This window comes from Sapajus apella, unplaced genomic scaffold (assembly GCF_009761245.1).
Source record: "Sapajus apella isolate SASKATOON/1434 unplaced genomic scaffold, GSC_monkey_1.0 scaffold94, whole genome shotgun sequence".
NCBI classification, from domain to species: Eukaryota; Metazoa; Chordata; class Mammalia; order Primates; family Cebidae; genus Sapajus; species Sapajus apella.
In genome coordinates this window covers 1,509,044-1,525,789 of record NW_022437034.1, presented here as the reverse complement: position 1 = coordinate 1,525,789, position 16,746 = coordinate 1,509,044, and the positions used below count along the sequence as shown (strand labels likewise).

The 16,746-nt window shown below is 45.3% G+C and overlaps 2 protein-coding genes across 2 annotated transcripts in view; one reads left to right on the top strand and one right to left on the bottom strand.

Moving 5' to 3' along the window:
• The window catches only part of AIFM2 (apoptosis inducing factor mitochondria associated 2), a 37,234-nt gene extending 34,462 nt beyond the window's left edge, over positions 1-2,772 (top strand). Inside the window, exon 10 of the mRNA XM_032256225.1 lies at positions 2,091-2,772. The gene's annotated coding sequence lies outside the window, so the exon portion shown is untranslated. The remainder of the gene's footprint in view (positions 1-2,090) is intronic.
• Positions 1-16,746, bottom strand: part of LOC116535352 (core histone macro-H2A.2) — a 58,319-nt gene that overhangs the window by 13,184 nt on the left and 28,389 nt on the right. The window contains exons 3-6 of the mRNA XM_032256226.1: positions 8,081-8,187; positions 6,331-6,528; positions 4,174-4,284; positions 2,617-2,716 (exon numbers count right to left, since the gene is read on the bottom strand). Of these exons, the coding sequence (XP_032112117.1) occupies positions 2,617-2,716; positions 4,174-4,284; positions 6,331-6,528; positions 8,081-8,187 (516 nt within the window). The remainder of the gene's footprint in view (positions 1-2,616; positions 2,717-4,173; positions 4,285-6,330; positions 6,529-8,080; positions 8,188-16,746) is intronic.

Here is a 16,746-nt window from a genome sequence, read left to right as displayed (position 1 = left end):
CCCTCTCTGCCTCTCTCCCTCCCTCCCTTCCTACCTTCCTTCCTTCCTTCCTTTCTTTCTCCTCTCTCTCTCTCTTTCTTTCTCCCTTCCTTCTTCTTTCTCTCTCTTTCTTTTTCCCCTCTCCCTCTCCCTCTCTTTATTTCTTTCATGAGACAAGGTCTCACTCTGTGGCCCAGGCTGGACTGTACTGGCAAGATCCCAGTTCACTGCAGCCTGAAACTCCTGGGCGATCCTCCCGCCTCAGCCTCTCACCGTAGCTGGGACCACAAGCATGTGCTACCATGCCTGGCTAATTTTTGTATTTTTTGTAGATGTAGGGTTTTGCCACGGGCCCAGGTTGGTCTGGAACTTCTGAGCTCAAATGGTCCACCCACCTTAGCCTCCCAAAATGCTGGGATTACAGGTGTGAGCCACTGTACTTGCCCTCCCCCCACCTTTTAAAATAAGAAATGGGGGTCCCAGTATATTGTCCAGGCTGGTCTCCAACTCCTGGGCTCAAGCGATCCTCCTGCCTCAGCTTCCCAAGTAGCTGGGACTACAGGAGTGTGCCACTGTGCCTGGTTTAAACAAATGTTTAAAAAACTTGACATTTATGATGTAACTGGAATGGGAACACTGGTAATTTGCTGATATTGCTATCTTTTTAAAGGTACGACAATGGTATTGCGCCTGTGTTGTTAAAAAACTGCCATTATCATGTAGAGATCATTGTGAAATATTCACAGATGACGTGTGGAAGTGCGTGGAAGGGGTAAGAGCTGAAACAAATGTGGCCATGGGTGCCGATTATTGCATCTGGCTGCGTAGGGTTTCATGATACTTTTCTGCTGTTCTTGTGTATGCTCACCTTTTTCCATAATAACATAATGTTTTGAAAAGAGTGAGGCTGCGGGATGGTTAGTTTGGGTGATGGTGGTGGAGAATGGAATCATCATGGGAGGACTCCTCCTAAGACGGCAGCAATAAAACACCTGTCAATTACTAACTGCCTCGGAGCCCAGCACCGCGCTAGGCCCATCCGTGTACCCTCGATTTCATCTTCTCAGCACCCCTATGGACAGGTACTATTGTTATCTTCCCTTACAGAGGGAAACAAAGGTTCAGGGAGGTTTAGAAACCTACCAAAGCTCACACAGCTAGGCAGCAATTCAGAAAAGCTGGGACAGTCCAGGCAGGCTCACCTGGAACCCGCCCCCTTAACCACCTGGCTGCCTTTGGCCCATTTCTCCTCCCAAGACCCTGAAGAGGTTGGCCTTAGAATCCACTGCTGAGATCTGAGCGTGACTTTTTGCTCCCAGACCAGTTTTCTTTCTACTCTGCCACCATGCCAATTAATAAAAGAAGCATATTGTTTTTCTTACATAAAAATTTAAATACTACAGAAATGTGTAAAGTATGAACACTACAAAGTGTCCGTGAGAGGCAGGACACCTATTAAAAGAGCTCCAGATGACGGCCACTAGAGGGCGTCCTTCCATGGAGAGTGGAAGGAGACCTGTTTCTCTGTAATGCTCTTTCTCCAGGGCTGTCCTAGCTCCTTTTCAGCACAGCAAGTGGCCTCCGAGGTCAGGAGGACACCCTGAGTGAGTCCAGCTGCCTGGGACCCCTAGTGCTACCACCCAGGGCTGAACTACTAACATCTACCTCAAACTGCCTCCCTCACAGGCAAGCCCTATGCCCTAGGGACAAGCCCCTTCTGTGCTAACTTTACCCTTCCCATGGAGAGTTTAAGGCAGTTCTGCCTGGTAAAATGGATGGGATGGGGACTGTTGCATGCTGTTATTTCCAGCGCCTGTAACAGCTTGACCTCCCAAGCTCCTCCACCCTGCCTACTCGTGGGACAGGGGGCAAAGCACAGGCAAAATAACGCAGTGCTCATAGCTTAATGGACATCCTAATTTTTTCTAGATATCTATCTCCCCTTTATCAATAGCATTCTCAGTTTTGAAGCTTATGATGTATGTAAACATGTACAACAATATTTACAGTAGCACTATTCACTATAGCCGAAACTGGAAACCACCCCAAATGTCATCCGTGGTAGAATAGATCAATAAACTGTCATATATTTGTACCGTGTCATACTACAGAGCAAGGAAAACGAATGAATACAACCATACTCAACAACGTGGATAGGTTTCACAATACTAAGTTGAGTAAAAGGAGTCGGACCCAGAAGAGGACATGATTTCATCTATAAAAATTCAAGACAGATGTGAAACCCATCTCTGCTTTTAGAAGACAGGACAGTGGTTACTCTTGGAAGAGATACTGCCTGGGAGCGGGGCTGAGGAGGACTTCTGGGGTGCCGGTAAGGGTCTGCTTCAGGATCTTGGTGCTGGTTACACAGTGGGGTCTACTTTGAGAAAAATTCATCAAGCTGTACACTAATGATTTGCTTTTGCACAATATCCAAATAAAAATTTCAGAAAAATATATGCAGAATTAAAACAAAGTTTGCTTCTCTCTATTGAAGCTGGTCAACTATACTTAGAGACAGAGTTTGACATGGGAACCCAGCAATGGGACAGCCAGTTGATGATGACCAGCTTCCCAAGAACTTGCCTCAATGGTGGCCTATTCTATGGCACTTCTACTGAAGTCTCAGGACCTTACCTATATCTTCTTTGAGGTCAATTTCGGCTGTGGTTGGGTGGACAATGCCCTCCACTCTCATGGAGCCAATATGGCTGATGTCACTCTGGGTTAAGGACAGCTACATTAGGAAGAAAAGATGGAGAATGTGGAAAAGATAAAATCCTGTTGAAAATCCTCATGTTTTACCTGCATTTATTAATGCTCTTTCATTATTCATACTCAGTGTCAACATAAGGCTGCATAGAGAGTGACAACCTCTAGTTTCCCAGGTGTCTGATTTGCAATAAGCTCTTTGGGCTCAGTGGATTTGCTTTTTACTTTGGGGCTGGCAGCATCAACAAATCCATTTCCTCTTCCCTGGAACAGGAGCAGGACTTCCCCTCTCTTTCTTTCTTTCCCTTACATCTCAGGCCTTGATTTTTGGTGATGTATCCTTTGAGCAGCCCCTGCAAGGAAACCCAGGGCTTGCTCTCTCTTCTTCCCTCAGCACCCTGCATTCTCCCTAGAGGAGCACAAAATTTGTGGGGTAGGGGTCTGAAGCCAGTAGCCTTGCTGGAGAAAAGCAATGGGCTCTGGGATCCTGGCTTGGGTGTGTCTGGCTCCCTTGCCCTTTGGAGACCACAGTCTTGGGGCTACTCTTGGGAAATGCTACCCTATGTGTTCATAGTAGAGAGGAATGGAGGGCATTCTCCATTGTTGGTCTGTGTGAGCAAGACCTTTGTGTTCCCCTAGCTAAGTGAGAGAAAGCTAATCATCATGTAACAGTGAACAGGCCTGAGAGGGGACATCAATTCCACTCTTTGTTTCCCTGCTTTCATCAGTGACGCATTAGTAACCGGCTTAGAACGTGCTCTTCCCAATTCTTTGAATGGAGGCTTACTACGGTGTCAGGATGGAAACATGCAGCTACCAGAGATATGATTAATGGACTCTTTCCTTGGGTGTCTTATTTCAGCCCCAGTTGACTTGGTAGATAAATTGTCGGCTCAGTAAACTTTACACTAGTAGGAATGAATTATTTGCATGTCTGGCTGGGCTGCTGTTGTGTTGCTGAAGACTGTTCAAATGTATAGCCCTGTTTGTTTTCTTTCTAGAGCCTAGGAAGGCAGGCAGACTGAATTATTGGCAAATAATTCATTTCTAATGCCAAGGATGTTTGGGAAACATATATTTCTATTTCCTTTCTTGGATAAATTACATTGTGCCATGTAAGATGGGCCTCTCAGAGCTGTTTGAGAAAGTTAGCAATGGATTTTTTTTTGGCAGATGTAGAAATAACTGGGGTGTGGGGAATTCCCAGCAAAACCAGTAATGCCATCCTATCTACTGACCAGAAAGAGCTTCTATGCTTACCCTAGTCTGACCAATGTTAGCATTAACAATTCTCAGCAAAAAAGAGCTTGTTCACTCTCACAGTGCTGACACTGCCACAGCTCTTTAGTTTAAAAATGAATAATTCAAGACTGCAGTGAAAGCCGTTATTAGGAAGGCAAGGGAGGCGCCATTGCTTGTAAACAGCAGGTTATAAAAATACACTAGTGTTTTAATACAGCACAGTGCAATTCTCCTTGTTACCTTCTGTCCCAGAACAAGGCTCTTAGAAGACAGAATGGTGAATCCATCCCCCGGCCCGTCTTCAGAGGTGGAATTTGAAGTTCCTTCTTTATCGCTGTCCTTTGGTTTGGACTGTTGGTAAAAATCAGAAGGCCAGATGAGAACCAAACCAGAAAAAGCCTGAGCTGCCTCTGTTAAGCTCTTCTCATGGCTGTCACCAAGTTGAACGTGAAAGGAAGCGGCTAGACGATGGGTTCTGATGTTTCTTGATGGAAGGAAGCAAAAGTCAGCAATAAAGGAAAGAAGAGGGTACTGCAAAATAGCCAAATAGAAAGCGTGTTAAAGGGCTCACCTGTCCCTGCAGTCCTCATCTACCCCTGTGCACCAGTACATTATCTTTGCTCTTTTTTTTTTTTTTTTTGAGACAGAGTCTTGCTCTGTTGCTCAGGCTGGAGTGCAGTGGCATGATCTTGGCTCCCTGCACACTTGGCCTCCTGAGTTCAAGCAATTCTCTGCCTCAGCCTCCCGAGTAGCTGGGATTATAGGTACCTGTCACCACATCTGGGTAATTTTTGTATATTTAGTAGAAACGGGGTTTCACAATTTTGGCCAGGATGGTCTCGATCTCTTGACCTTGTGATCCCCCTGCCTTGGCCTCCCAAAGTGCTGGGATTACAGGTGTGAGCCACCGTGCCTGGCCTGTCCTTGTTCTTTTTAACGCCTGCAGCTCACGACGACAGGCATCAGAGCCGAGGGGGCCGTTGATACCTCCTTTATCCCCAGGATTTCTCTGGCACAGAGGCAGCATGGAATGAGACACCCACAACTTCTACAGCAATAGCAGGGCTGTCCAACGGAACTTTCTGTGATCATGGGAATAGTCTGTCTGTGATCTTCAATAAATGTGGCTAAGCGCTTGAAATGTGGCTGATGCAATCAAGGAGCTGAATTTTAAATTTGATTTAGTTTTAATTCAAATCTAAATAGCCTTGGCTGGGTGCCTTGGCTCACACCTATAATTCCAATGCTTTGGGAGGCTGAGGCAGGAGGGTGGCTTGAGCCCAAGAGTTTGAGGCTATAGTGAGCTATGATCTTGCCACTGCATTCCTGCACTCCAGCTTGGGTGATAGAGTAAGACCCCTGTCTCTTAAAAAAGCCACATGTGACCAGTGGTTACTGTCCTGGGCAACATAGGAAAACATTATTCTACCAGTGGCATCTCTGAGCTAAGCTATCTCGTGTATCATGCTATCCCAAACACCAAAAATTCCACTGGTGGCACCCAGGACACTGCCTGCAGGAGACTAGAGACGGTTTTAAGGCAGCACGGAGCTCTGTAGAGACATAAAACGCGGTTCCAGGCTATCAGCTCTCACTTCAGATTTGCTGGGGGTAGTAAAAGGGATCTGAAAACCATCCCTGCTTTGGGTTTGGAAATCTAGAGATGACCCTGTTACATGATTTCAGCTCTAACCTCAAAGGCCCTTTATTCTTTTACCTGTACATTCTCGTCATTTTCTCCCAGCACCAAGCTGCAAGAGTCCTCGGCCCTTCAGAGGTGCCTGCTATGCTGTCCTGTTTCATCTTTAAATTTCCCTCCTGTTCTGTGTCTTAATGTCTGTCTGGGCTGCTCTAATAAAATACCATAGGCTGGCTGGGTGGTTCACAAACAGCAGAAACCTCTTTCTTTCTTTTTCTTGGAGACAGCGTCTTGTGCTGTCACCCAGGCTCGAGTGCAGTGGTGCCATCATGGCTCATTGCAGCCTCTAACTCCTGGGCTCAAGACATCCTCCTGTCTTGGCCTCCCAAAGTGTTCGGATTACGGGCATGAGCCACTGTGCCTGGCCCAGAAACCCATTTCTCATAGTTCTGGAGGCGGGAAGTCCTTGGTGCAGGTAGATTCCGTGTCTGGCAAGGGCTCGCTTCCTGGTAGAGGACACGTTCTAGCTGTGTCCTCTCATGGCAGAAGGGTTTCTCTGCCTCCCTCAGGCCTCTTTTATAAAGGGACTGTTCCCATTCGTGAGGACTCTGCCCTTATGATCCAGTCACCTCTCAAAGGCCTCACCTCGTAATCCTATACCCCTGAGGTTAGGTTTCAACATATGAATTGTGGGGGAACACGGACCTTCAGACCATCGCAGTGGAGTGCCTGGCTCAGGACGTGCAGCCTCGGCTCACCTTTTTGGATGTCCGTGGTTTGGCAGCCTTGGATTTCTTCCCCCCCTTCTTGCCTGACGTGGCCTTCCTGCCTCTTTTCTCTGGGGGTGGGGAGAGGATCGTTTCCGACTTGCCTTTGGTCCCTCGCTTTTTGGCCAGCAGTTCGGGGTGAATTCTGGGCAGCACGCCTCCACTGGCGATGGTCACTCCTTTTAGCAGCTGAAGAGAGAAACACATGCCCTCATGTAGCAAACAGCTTGCTAGTTATCGATTTAATACAGTTCTTTTTTTTGAGACAGAGTCTCACTCTGTCACCCAGGCTGGAGTGCAGTGGCGCAATCTCAGCTCACTGTAGCCCTTCTGGGTTCAAGCCATTCTCCTGCCTCAGCCACCCGAGCAGCTGAGATTACAGGTGCCTGCCACCACAGCTGTAGTAGAGATGGGATTTTGCCATGTTGGTCAGGCTGGTCTCGAACTCCTAACCTCAGGTGATCCGCTCGCCTTAGCCTCCAAAGTACTGGGATTACAGGTGTGAGCCACCGCACTCGGCCTGGATTTCATACAGTTCTAACGGTTAAAAGTGGCCTCTGCTTTCATAAAGAAACTGCATAATATACCAGTTAATTGGCCTTTCCCTCTTTTGGTTGTTGAGCATTCCTCTGTAGGGTAACAAGGCATCCTGTGATGTACAGAAAGCAAAACAAAGCAAAGCAAAATAGAAGGGATATAGAAGTTGAAACCAGGGATGTTGCCCAGGGCTCTGGAATTCCAGATGCAACAGAGGATAAAGAGCTTCCCACGCATGGAGCGCAGCTTGAGAAAATGAGGTTCAAAGGTCATTGCAAAGACTAGACCCAGTTAATGACAGACCAGTGGTCTCTGCAACCTTGCACATACATTCCATCAGTAAAGTATATCTGGCCATGCTCCTCCCCATCAACATATGTTTATTTATTGGTAAAGAACATATATGTACTACTCCACTAAAATATTCTGCAGATTCTAAACCAACGCCACCCCAAGCGTGGTCTGCGACCACGGCTCACCCCTGAACTGGTAGTTACCCATCAGTGACAACAGAAGTATAGTCAGCATCTAGAAACTTCCATAGCAGACTGACAGTTACTCTATACCTATGAATCTGATCACAAAAAATTGTGGTTTCTAGTTTGCTTTTTAATTTTTCGAGTAATTTTTATTACATTTTTGGAAATCATCATTCTGTGACGGATTGGCCATAAAAACAGCTTCTTTCCTAAAGTTTGACAAGAAAGAGATTAGAAAATAAAGATCAATGAAACAGAAATAAAAATTCTTATGCTATTTACCTACCACCTTACATATACTGTGGGTGAAGAGGCGGTATTCACTTGACTTTGGAGTCAGTTTCAGAATATAAAGGGTCCGTTCTAAAATATAAAGAAAGAGTCTTCTGCCTTCATCAGAAAAAACTGTCAACCAAGTTTGGGTGAAGAAAGTGAAGAGAATAACATTTGTGCCACAGCTTCTTCAGCAACACACAGAACTTCTCTTTAAAGAGAAAAGAAAGGTCTGGTAAGACCTAGAATATCTAATGAGATCTATGCCAGATGCAATTTTATTTCGAATGTGAATGATAGAGCTACCAGAATTTGTTCTTTCATCTGGCCTGACATTTTTTATATAAATGTAATTGGGAACTATAGCGGGAGTGACTCACGGCCAGCCAGTCCCACACGTTAGTGTGTTTGGCGAACCTATTCTGCGGCTTCTCGTGATGCTTCAGACATACCTGGTTCAGCTCCTCATCATTGGCAACTGCCAGCAAGATGTGTCGCGGGGCTATCCGGGCCTTCTTGTTGTCCCTTGCGGCATTCCCAGCCAATTCTAGAATTTCCGCTGAAATTACAAGGAAGCGTTAACAGGCAATCACAGAATGGGGTCTGAGCTAAAGCGTTTCTTTAGAAATGGTCTTCAAGTTTGATCACATTTATTCATTTGTGATTTCTATGTATCAGCCTGGAAAGAAATCCAGGAAGCATAAAAGAACTCAGGGTCCTATGTAGTCCCAGCTACTCAGGAGGCTGAGGCAGGAGGATCACTTGAGCCCAGCCAGGAGTTCAAGGCTGCGGTGAGCTATGACTGTGCCACTGCACCCCAGCCTGGGCAACAGAGTGAGATCCTGTCTCTAAAAAAAGAAAAAATTTAAAAAATTTAAGAAAAGAAAAAATAGGTCACAGAGAAGTAAGCTATTTTAGCAAGATGTCATACGATCCTGTGGCAAAGCCTCCTGATTGACCCTCAGCATCAGTTCCCCCTCTTCCTCTTCTTCCTTGGTGCAAGGCTTCTGATTTTTTTTGCCGAGCCCATAACCCCAGGAAGGAAGACTGTATTTCCCTTGGTAAGTGGGGTTCTGTGGCCAGTATTTGGCCAATGAAGGCAAGCCGTTGTATTGTCTGGTCCTTCTGGGACATGTCAGTCAATGAAGGGGCTGTGCCCTTCTTTCCTTTCTACTGGTGGGCTGAGGACATGCTGGTTGGAATTTGAACAGCTTTCTTTGACCAAGAAGAGGAAGTTGTGCACTATAGAGCAAGGGCACAGAAGGAAACTGAGTTTCCACCAATGTAGACTGTCTTTTCTAGACTTCTTTTGTATGAGAGTGAAATAAACTCTCTTGTTGAAGCCACTGTCTATGGAAGTGAATCCTGACCAATACAGAATCCTATTATTGAACCTAAATTACTCTCTCTGAAGAGAACAGTGATGTAGGTAAAGTCTGTTCTGGGTACCCACTGGGACCTCTCTTAGACCCTCTTTTTCCTCTTTGCTCAATGCCCTAGGTCCTTCCCGTCCTGGAAGAAAAGTGGATGGAAGGACTGACTTATACTGTGGGACGAGGAAATGCTTACCCCAAAAAGTGAATGCCTAAAGGGAATGCCCATGAGACCTGCGTGGGAAAGCAGGCAGCCCGGGTGTCTTCCACATAATTCCCCAAAACTTCAGCATGGCTGACTTTAACAAACATGCCACTTGGCAAATGTGAAAAAGTTGATAAGAAGAAATTTTCCTAAAGCGATTTCACATGCTACTAAAACCTTGGGGGGAAAAAAAAAATCTGTATCTGTAGAATTAGTTCTACTATCTATATGCTTCCCCCTTCTTCTGTTTTATTTTGTTATTTCTCTTTCTTTTTCAATTTTAGAAGGATGTTCCACTAAATCAAATTTGCCTTCAAAAGTATGAATGAGCCTTTAAAGAAAAATTCCTTCCCTTAGAAAGTTAAAGGCAATGTACCAATGTGTTGTCTCACTGATAATGAGGGGGAAAAGTGTGTGTGTGCATGAATGTATTGTGTGTGTGTGAGTGTGCAGGGAGGCCTGCGTGTGTGTGTGTGTGCATGTAGGTATGTGCTGAGAGGATACACTGACACAATCGCACAAATACTAAGCCCTAAAATTAACAGATGACTTTTTATGAGTCTCTACAATCAACCTAATTTCAAATAAAAGAGCACATGAAATTGCCATCATTCATAAAATCTATGGCAATAACAAAAACTTGGCATAAGTATGCCATATTAACTAAGCAAATGTGATTAACAAAAAAATTAGAATAAAATAAACATTACAGTTAAATATTTGTAGGCATTTCCATAAAGAAAAGTGCTGAATCGCCGTAAATTCATTCTAACATCTTTTCCAGATTATTGAGCAATGAATATTGTGTTTACCAACAATTCATGTATACAGCGACCATGTTTTCCGAGTCAAAGATTGGGGCCCTAAAATTTGAGAGGCGTGAGCATGTTTGTTGGGACAGTGTGATAGGGTATTTTAAATTAACGCTGTCTGTGAACCTACAGGTTATATTGGAAAAATGAAATTAATGCTGTATGTGATAACCAGGCTTGCTGCATTCAAGCTGTTGCCCAATTCTTGCTTTCTCTTCAAAAGGATGCCCATTAAAAGGAAATGGAGGCTGGGTGCAGTGGCTCACATCTGTAATCCCAGCACTTTGGTAGGCAGAGGCAGGTAGATCACCTGAGGTCAGGAATTCAAGACCAGCCTGACCAACACAGTAAAACCCTGTCTCCACTAAAAATACAAAAATCAGCTGTGCATGGTAGCAGGCACCTGTAATCCCAGCTATTCGGGAGGCTGATGCAGGAGGATCGCTGGAACCCAGGAGCTGGAGGTTGCAGTGGGCCAAGGTTGTGCCATTGCACTCCAGCATGGGCAACAAGAGCAAAATGAAATAGAGTGGCTGGGAATGGTGGCTGATGTCTGTAATTCCAGCAATTTGGGAGGCAGAGCGGATCACCTGAGGTCAGGAGTTTGAGACTAGCTTGGCCAACGTGATGAAACCCTGTCTCTACTAAAAATACAAAAATTAGCCAGGCGTGGTGGTGTGAGGCTGTAATTCCAGCTACTTAGGACACTGAGGCAGGAGAATCGCTTGAACCTGGGAGGTTGAGAGGTGGAGGCTGCAGTGAGCCAAGGTCAGGCCACTGCATTCCAGCCTGGGTAAGAGTGAGATTCTGTTTCCAAAAAAAAAAAAAAAAAAAGAAAGAAAGAAAAGGAAGAAAGAAAAGAAAATGGAATTATAAAGCTTTCAGATAGACTTTATTTATTTTTGAGACAGGGTCTCACTCTGTCTCCCACGTTGGAGTGCAGTGATGTGATCATGGTTTACTGCAGCCTTAACCTCTTGGACTCAAGTGATCCTCCCTCCTCAGCCTCCTCAGTAGCTGGGACCACAGGCTTGTGTTACCACACCACGCTAATTATTAATTTTTTTTTTGTAGAGAACAGAGTTTCACTTCGTTGTCCAGGCTGGTCTCAAACTCCCGGGCTCAAGTGGTCCTCCTACTTTAGCTTCCCCAAGTGTTGGGATTTCCAGGTGTGAGCCCCTGTTCCCGGCAGGCTTGCTTTATGGCTCTAGATTAAAACGTGCAGCTCCCCGTTGTGCACAGTGAAGGGAAGTGTGCTACACCTGCTCATCTCAAGGGACTCTTATTTATGTCTGGGTTACACCTGGGAGGAAGAAGCCCTCCTTTTATCCGTTTTTCTCATCCCTTTTTCTAGTTGGGTTTGGGGATTAATGAGCCTCCCAATTTTAAGCTTCTGTGCAACTGAATTGAATTTAGCATCCTGGATCATTACTTTCCTGCCTCCTGTTACCTGCATTTAGAGGGAGAAATTAAGCGTCCTCCCCAAGTTGATCAAATTAACTGTCAGCATAAGAGACAGGGCTAATGGGAAGCACTACATATGTGGAGTCTTCAGGAAGCCCCTGAAGGTCCAGTTATTTTCACTTGACAGACAGATGCACAGATACTAGACTCACAGATGAAAAATCTGCCGGAATCGAATGCAGCATAGAACGAGACTGAAGGTAGAGACTCAGCATGCAGCACAATTCAGGCAATGCAGACGATGCTTGGGGAACATGCAACTGGGCTCTTAAACCCTTTTGAAATGATTTATAAGAAAGAAAACCTTGATTCTGTGTTCTAGTGCAAAAGCAGTGGTAGGACTTTTTTTTTTTTCCTTATCGAGGAAAAGATAATACCTCACAGAAAATCTACATCAAATAGCTCTTATCTCTTTTGAATGTTTAGTCTGGACATCCTTGAGACATGGACTTCACCATTTAAATGTTTGTAATAACATTAATTATTAGCCAGGCACAGGGCTCATGCCTATAACCCCAGCACTTTGGGAGGCTGAGGTGGGAGGATTGCTTGAGCTCGGGAGTTCAAGGCTGCAGTGAGCTGTGATAGTGCCACTGCACTCTAGGGTGACAGAGGACCCTGCCTAAAAAGAAAAAAATTCAAAGCAAATGAAACAAGAAAAACATTGACCATCATTAATAGTTTCAAATGTTATTATGGCAAATATAGTCCCATGAATTATAAAAGTTTGCTACATGCTTGAGTGATTTTATTGATCTTGGGGATTTCATTAATCCTGCCAAATCCTTATATTGGCAATCAATAGGAAAACTGGATTTACACAGTACTGATTTACTCTACTGCAAATGTTGTGGGAAGACCATAATTCCGTTAAGTAGTGGGGACTTCTATAGCAAACCCCTCACTTCTTGGAAGTCACACTTCTAACAATAGTAACCATCTGGAACACAGCTGAGTACTGAGTAGTAAAAAGAATTTCTTTAGCCAAAAGTGATGCTGTAAAGCTCAAACATGTTATTTTGGAAGAGTCTGCGTCCTTTCATTTTGTATACAATTTAAACCAACAGTGGATATTCCAGCCTACAGAAGATGGGAAATAACACATTAATTTTAGGGTTGGGACAGGGGAGGTGGAGTGACCAAGACTCTGTCTCCTTCCCAGGTCTTTTCTTCCTTGTCCACTTGCCCACCGATTGGCGGTGCCCCTGGGGTTCTGCCTGTGTCTTCTGCTCTGCTAGGGCCATGAAATCTGAGGAAAATCCCATCGGACTCATGGCTCCAGCTTCTGTCCACCTGCCTCTACTACAGAATCTGTACCATCAGCCCTACCATGATATCACCCAGACGGCCTCACCTGGGGGCTTCACAGGTAAAGCAAGCATCACATTCCCCAAATCAAAATCATTTCCCCAAACCTGCTTTTCCCAATCACCCTTGGAACTGGCAGCTCCATCCTACCAGAGACCTGGGAGTCATTCTCTATCCTTCCCTCTCCCACTCCCCAGCTCCTTCCAGTCACCACCTGGGGTCCATCCAGCCTCATCAATCTCACATCCTTTTGGCCTCCTTGTTGCCATTGCCTGAGTTAAAGCTCTCTTCTCTTTTAGCCCAGGTAATTGTAGCGGGTGCTAGATGGTTTCCCCATCCCTAGTTTTGTTGTTCTCCAGATCTATGCCAGCAAGGCCACTGCTGAAGCTCAGGAGTTCAAGACCAGCCTGGGCAACACGGCGAAACCCCATCTTTACAAAAGTTACAAAAATTAGCTGGGCTTGGTGGTATGTGCCTGTAGTCCCAGCTACATAGGGGGCTGAGGTGGATTTCTTGAGCTCAGGAGATCTAGGCTGCAGTGAGCCGTGATCATGCTACTGCACGCCAGCCTGGGCAACAAAGACCCACGCTGCCTCTAAAAAAAGAAAGAAAAGACATTCCTGCCTCAAGATACTTTTTATATTTAGAAACAGGGTCTTGCTCTGTTGCCCAGGCTGGAATGCAGTGTTGCTATCCAGGCTTATCGCAGCTTCAACCTTCTGGGCTCAAGTGATTCTCCCACCTGAGCCTCTGAGTACCTGGGATTGCAGAGGTGAGCCACCATGCCCAGCAAGATTCTTTACTTTCTGAATTTTGTTAGAGCAAAACTCTTTACTACCATCTGCTGGAAATTCTCATAATAAATACGTGCATCTTTGTAGTTTAGGATTTGAATGATATTCCCTTAGATGTGTGTTCTTGTGCAGCATACAATCTGTACAGCCACATGTACTGGTGGTCAAAGTAATCTTTTAAAAACACAAATGAAAATCATTAGATAAAAAAATTTTTGGTGTTAAGTGGTGAGACCCAATTATCTGGAAATGACATGTAAATGACAAGTGTCTATGTTATACAGTGATTTCATGGGATGTCCTGAAATTCAACCCTATTTTAAGACCTACTTGTTCCGTCAGTTGAAAATGCATTACATTACAGAAAATTTTCTCATAATCAAAATGATTACAAACAATTCCTTCTCAACATCTTGCATTTACATTATATCTACTGTCAGTGCATACAAAATGCCATTGCAGAACTGGGGGCTTGCTTTCTCAGTCCATTTTTCCTCACTTACATTGGAGATGTGAACTGGACCAACATGATCACAATTCCACAGATCAAGAAGCTGAAGCAGGAACGTGATAACCATTCCGGAAGGCGAGCATGCTCAGGTCAATGGGGCCTTCTAAATGAGCAGTTGCGCATGCCTTCTTTGCGGGGCTGTGCATCCTCCTTCAACAGGTTGGCACCAGAGACACCATGGTTCTAGCCCCATGTGTGAGCCTGGAGCAAGCCAGACAGCCAGTCCAGAGAATCAGGGGAGGCAGACTGCTGTCCCTCGTCCCGCGTTGCTGAGAATTTGTGCCCTCCTTTTTTGACTGTGTTGTCCCCAGCCTTCTCTTCCTGGCTATTCCTGTGGCCCCAGGTTGCCTTTCCGAGGCAGTGTGTGGGAGAGAGAGCCTTCAGAAACCACAGACATGAATCTCAGAGGAGTGGTAGACTGGCCAAAGGAAGCCCACCGATGGTGGCTCATTGGCCCCCATGGCATCAGCAGGAGAATCCAGTTCATGTGGGGGTGAAGAGCATGGCTCTTTTGGGCGGGAGAGCAGAATGGAATACTGCCACTTATGACTTGTGTAATGAGGGTCACTTAGAAAGGCTGAGCTGTGTGTGGGAGGAAGGTGTGGGAGGCACGTGTCTCCCAGGGGCACACTGCAGTGTCTGCATCAGTTCCAAGCAGCCCTTCTCCTTCTAGCAGCTGGAGGAGGTGCCTTCCCACCTGGGGCCAGGGCTTCCAGCCAGCTCTGGAGACCCCGGGGCCCAGCTTTCCCACGAGGCTCATTGCCTCTGTGTCTCCAGCTCGCTCCCTCCTGCAGGGGCTACACCGTGTTGGTGCTGGGAATCCCTCTGGTAGTCTGGGGAGGCGCAACCACATCTCAGAACAAAGCATTTGATTAAAAAAAAAAGGTAAAAAAAAAAAAATAACATACATTTACCATTTAACCATTTTAAAGGATACGATTCGATGGCATTAAGTATATTCACAATGTTGTGCGACCATAACTATCCATTTCCAGAACTTTTTCTTCATCCCAAATGGAAACTCTGTACCCACTAAACAGGAACTCATCACTTCTCCCCCCTTCTCCTCAGCCCCTGGTAACCTCTATTCTACTTTCTGTCTCTGAATTCACCTCTTCTAGGTGAATCACCTACTCTGAGTATCATCTATAAATAGAATAATACAATATTGCCCTACTGTGTCTGCCATGCTTCATATGCATGTTTTCAAGGTTCTTCCAGGCTGTGGCATGTACCAGAATTTTATTCCTTTTTGAAATATCATGGCTGAATAATAGCCCGGTGTACGTATATACCACATGTTGCTTATCCATTCTTCTGTTGACCGACACCGGGTTGCTTCCACCTTTCAGCTGTTGTGAATAATGCTGCCAAGAACATAGTTGCACAAATATCTGTTTGAGTCTCTGCTTCCAGTTCTCTTGGGTATATAACTAGGAATGGAATGGCTTGGTTGTATTGGTGATTCTACGTTTAACTTTTTGAGGAATCGCCAAATTGTTACTCATAGTGGCTGCACCATGTTTTAGAAATAAACTTTTATTTTTATTTTTTAATCTTTGTGAAAACATAGTAATTGTGTATATGTATGGGGTACATAGATATTTTGATACAGGCATTAAATGTGTAATAATCACCTCATGGAAAATGGGGTTTCCTTCTCCTCAAGCATTTATCCTTTGTGCTACAAACCATCCAATTATACTCTTAGTTATTTAAAAAGGTACAATTAAATTATTTTTACTCCAGGCTGCAGCATTTTACATGTCATTCATTCATAAGATCTATGGCAGCTCTAATCATTACTTTGAGTGTGAAGAGCTCCCCACCCCCTTTGTCTCTCGGTCCCCACCTCCTACTTCTCAGCTCACTGTGGTTTGGTTCTGACCACCCACACTGTCCTTGCCAAAGTCGCCATGACCCTGAGGTGGTTAGATCTGTTGTCCTTGTCTGGTTTTCATCAGCGTGACCCTTAGGGGCTGCTGCCCTCCCCTCCCTTCCCTTGGCCCCTGATGCATCACATGCTCACATCTTTCCTCCTTGCCCTCTGGCTTTCCTCAGCCTCCTTTGCCATCCTTTCCATCTCTCCCTGGCCCACTGGGCACACTAGTGTTGCTCATGCTGGGTCCGGTGCTCTCTCTGGGTGACCTCCCTCACTTCCACTGCCTTAACATCCAGATGTGAACCCCCAGCCCACAGCTCCCTCCTGAGCTCGCCAGATACCTACAGGGTCTTCACTCAATAACAGCAATAGCTGCATGTATGGAGTTGCTCACATGTGCTGAGTGGCACATAAAGTAATTCCATGAATTATTTTATGCAGTTCTCACGATAACATCATGAGTGGTAAAGCAATGGGCCTGAGGGTTCACAGCTGATATGTGGCAGAACCAGAATCTAGGTTCAGGTCTGGCTGGATCCAGCATTTCTGTCTGCTCTGCCCTTCTGGACATCTTTGTTTTTTGAGAGACAGGGCCTTGCTTTGTCACCCAGGCTGAGGAGTACAGTGGTGCAATCATAGCTCACTGCTGCCTCGAGTTCTTAGGCTCAAAGAATCTTCCCACCTCAGCTTCCCGAGCAGCTGGGACTATAGGAACATGCCACCACACCCAGTTAATCCTTTTTTTTTTTTTTTTTTTGAGATGGAGTTT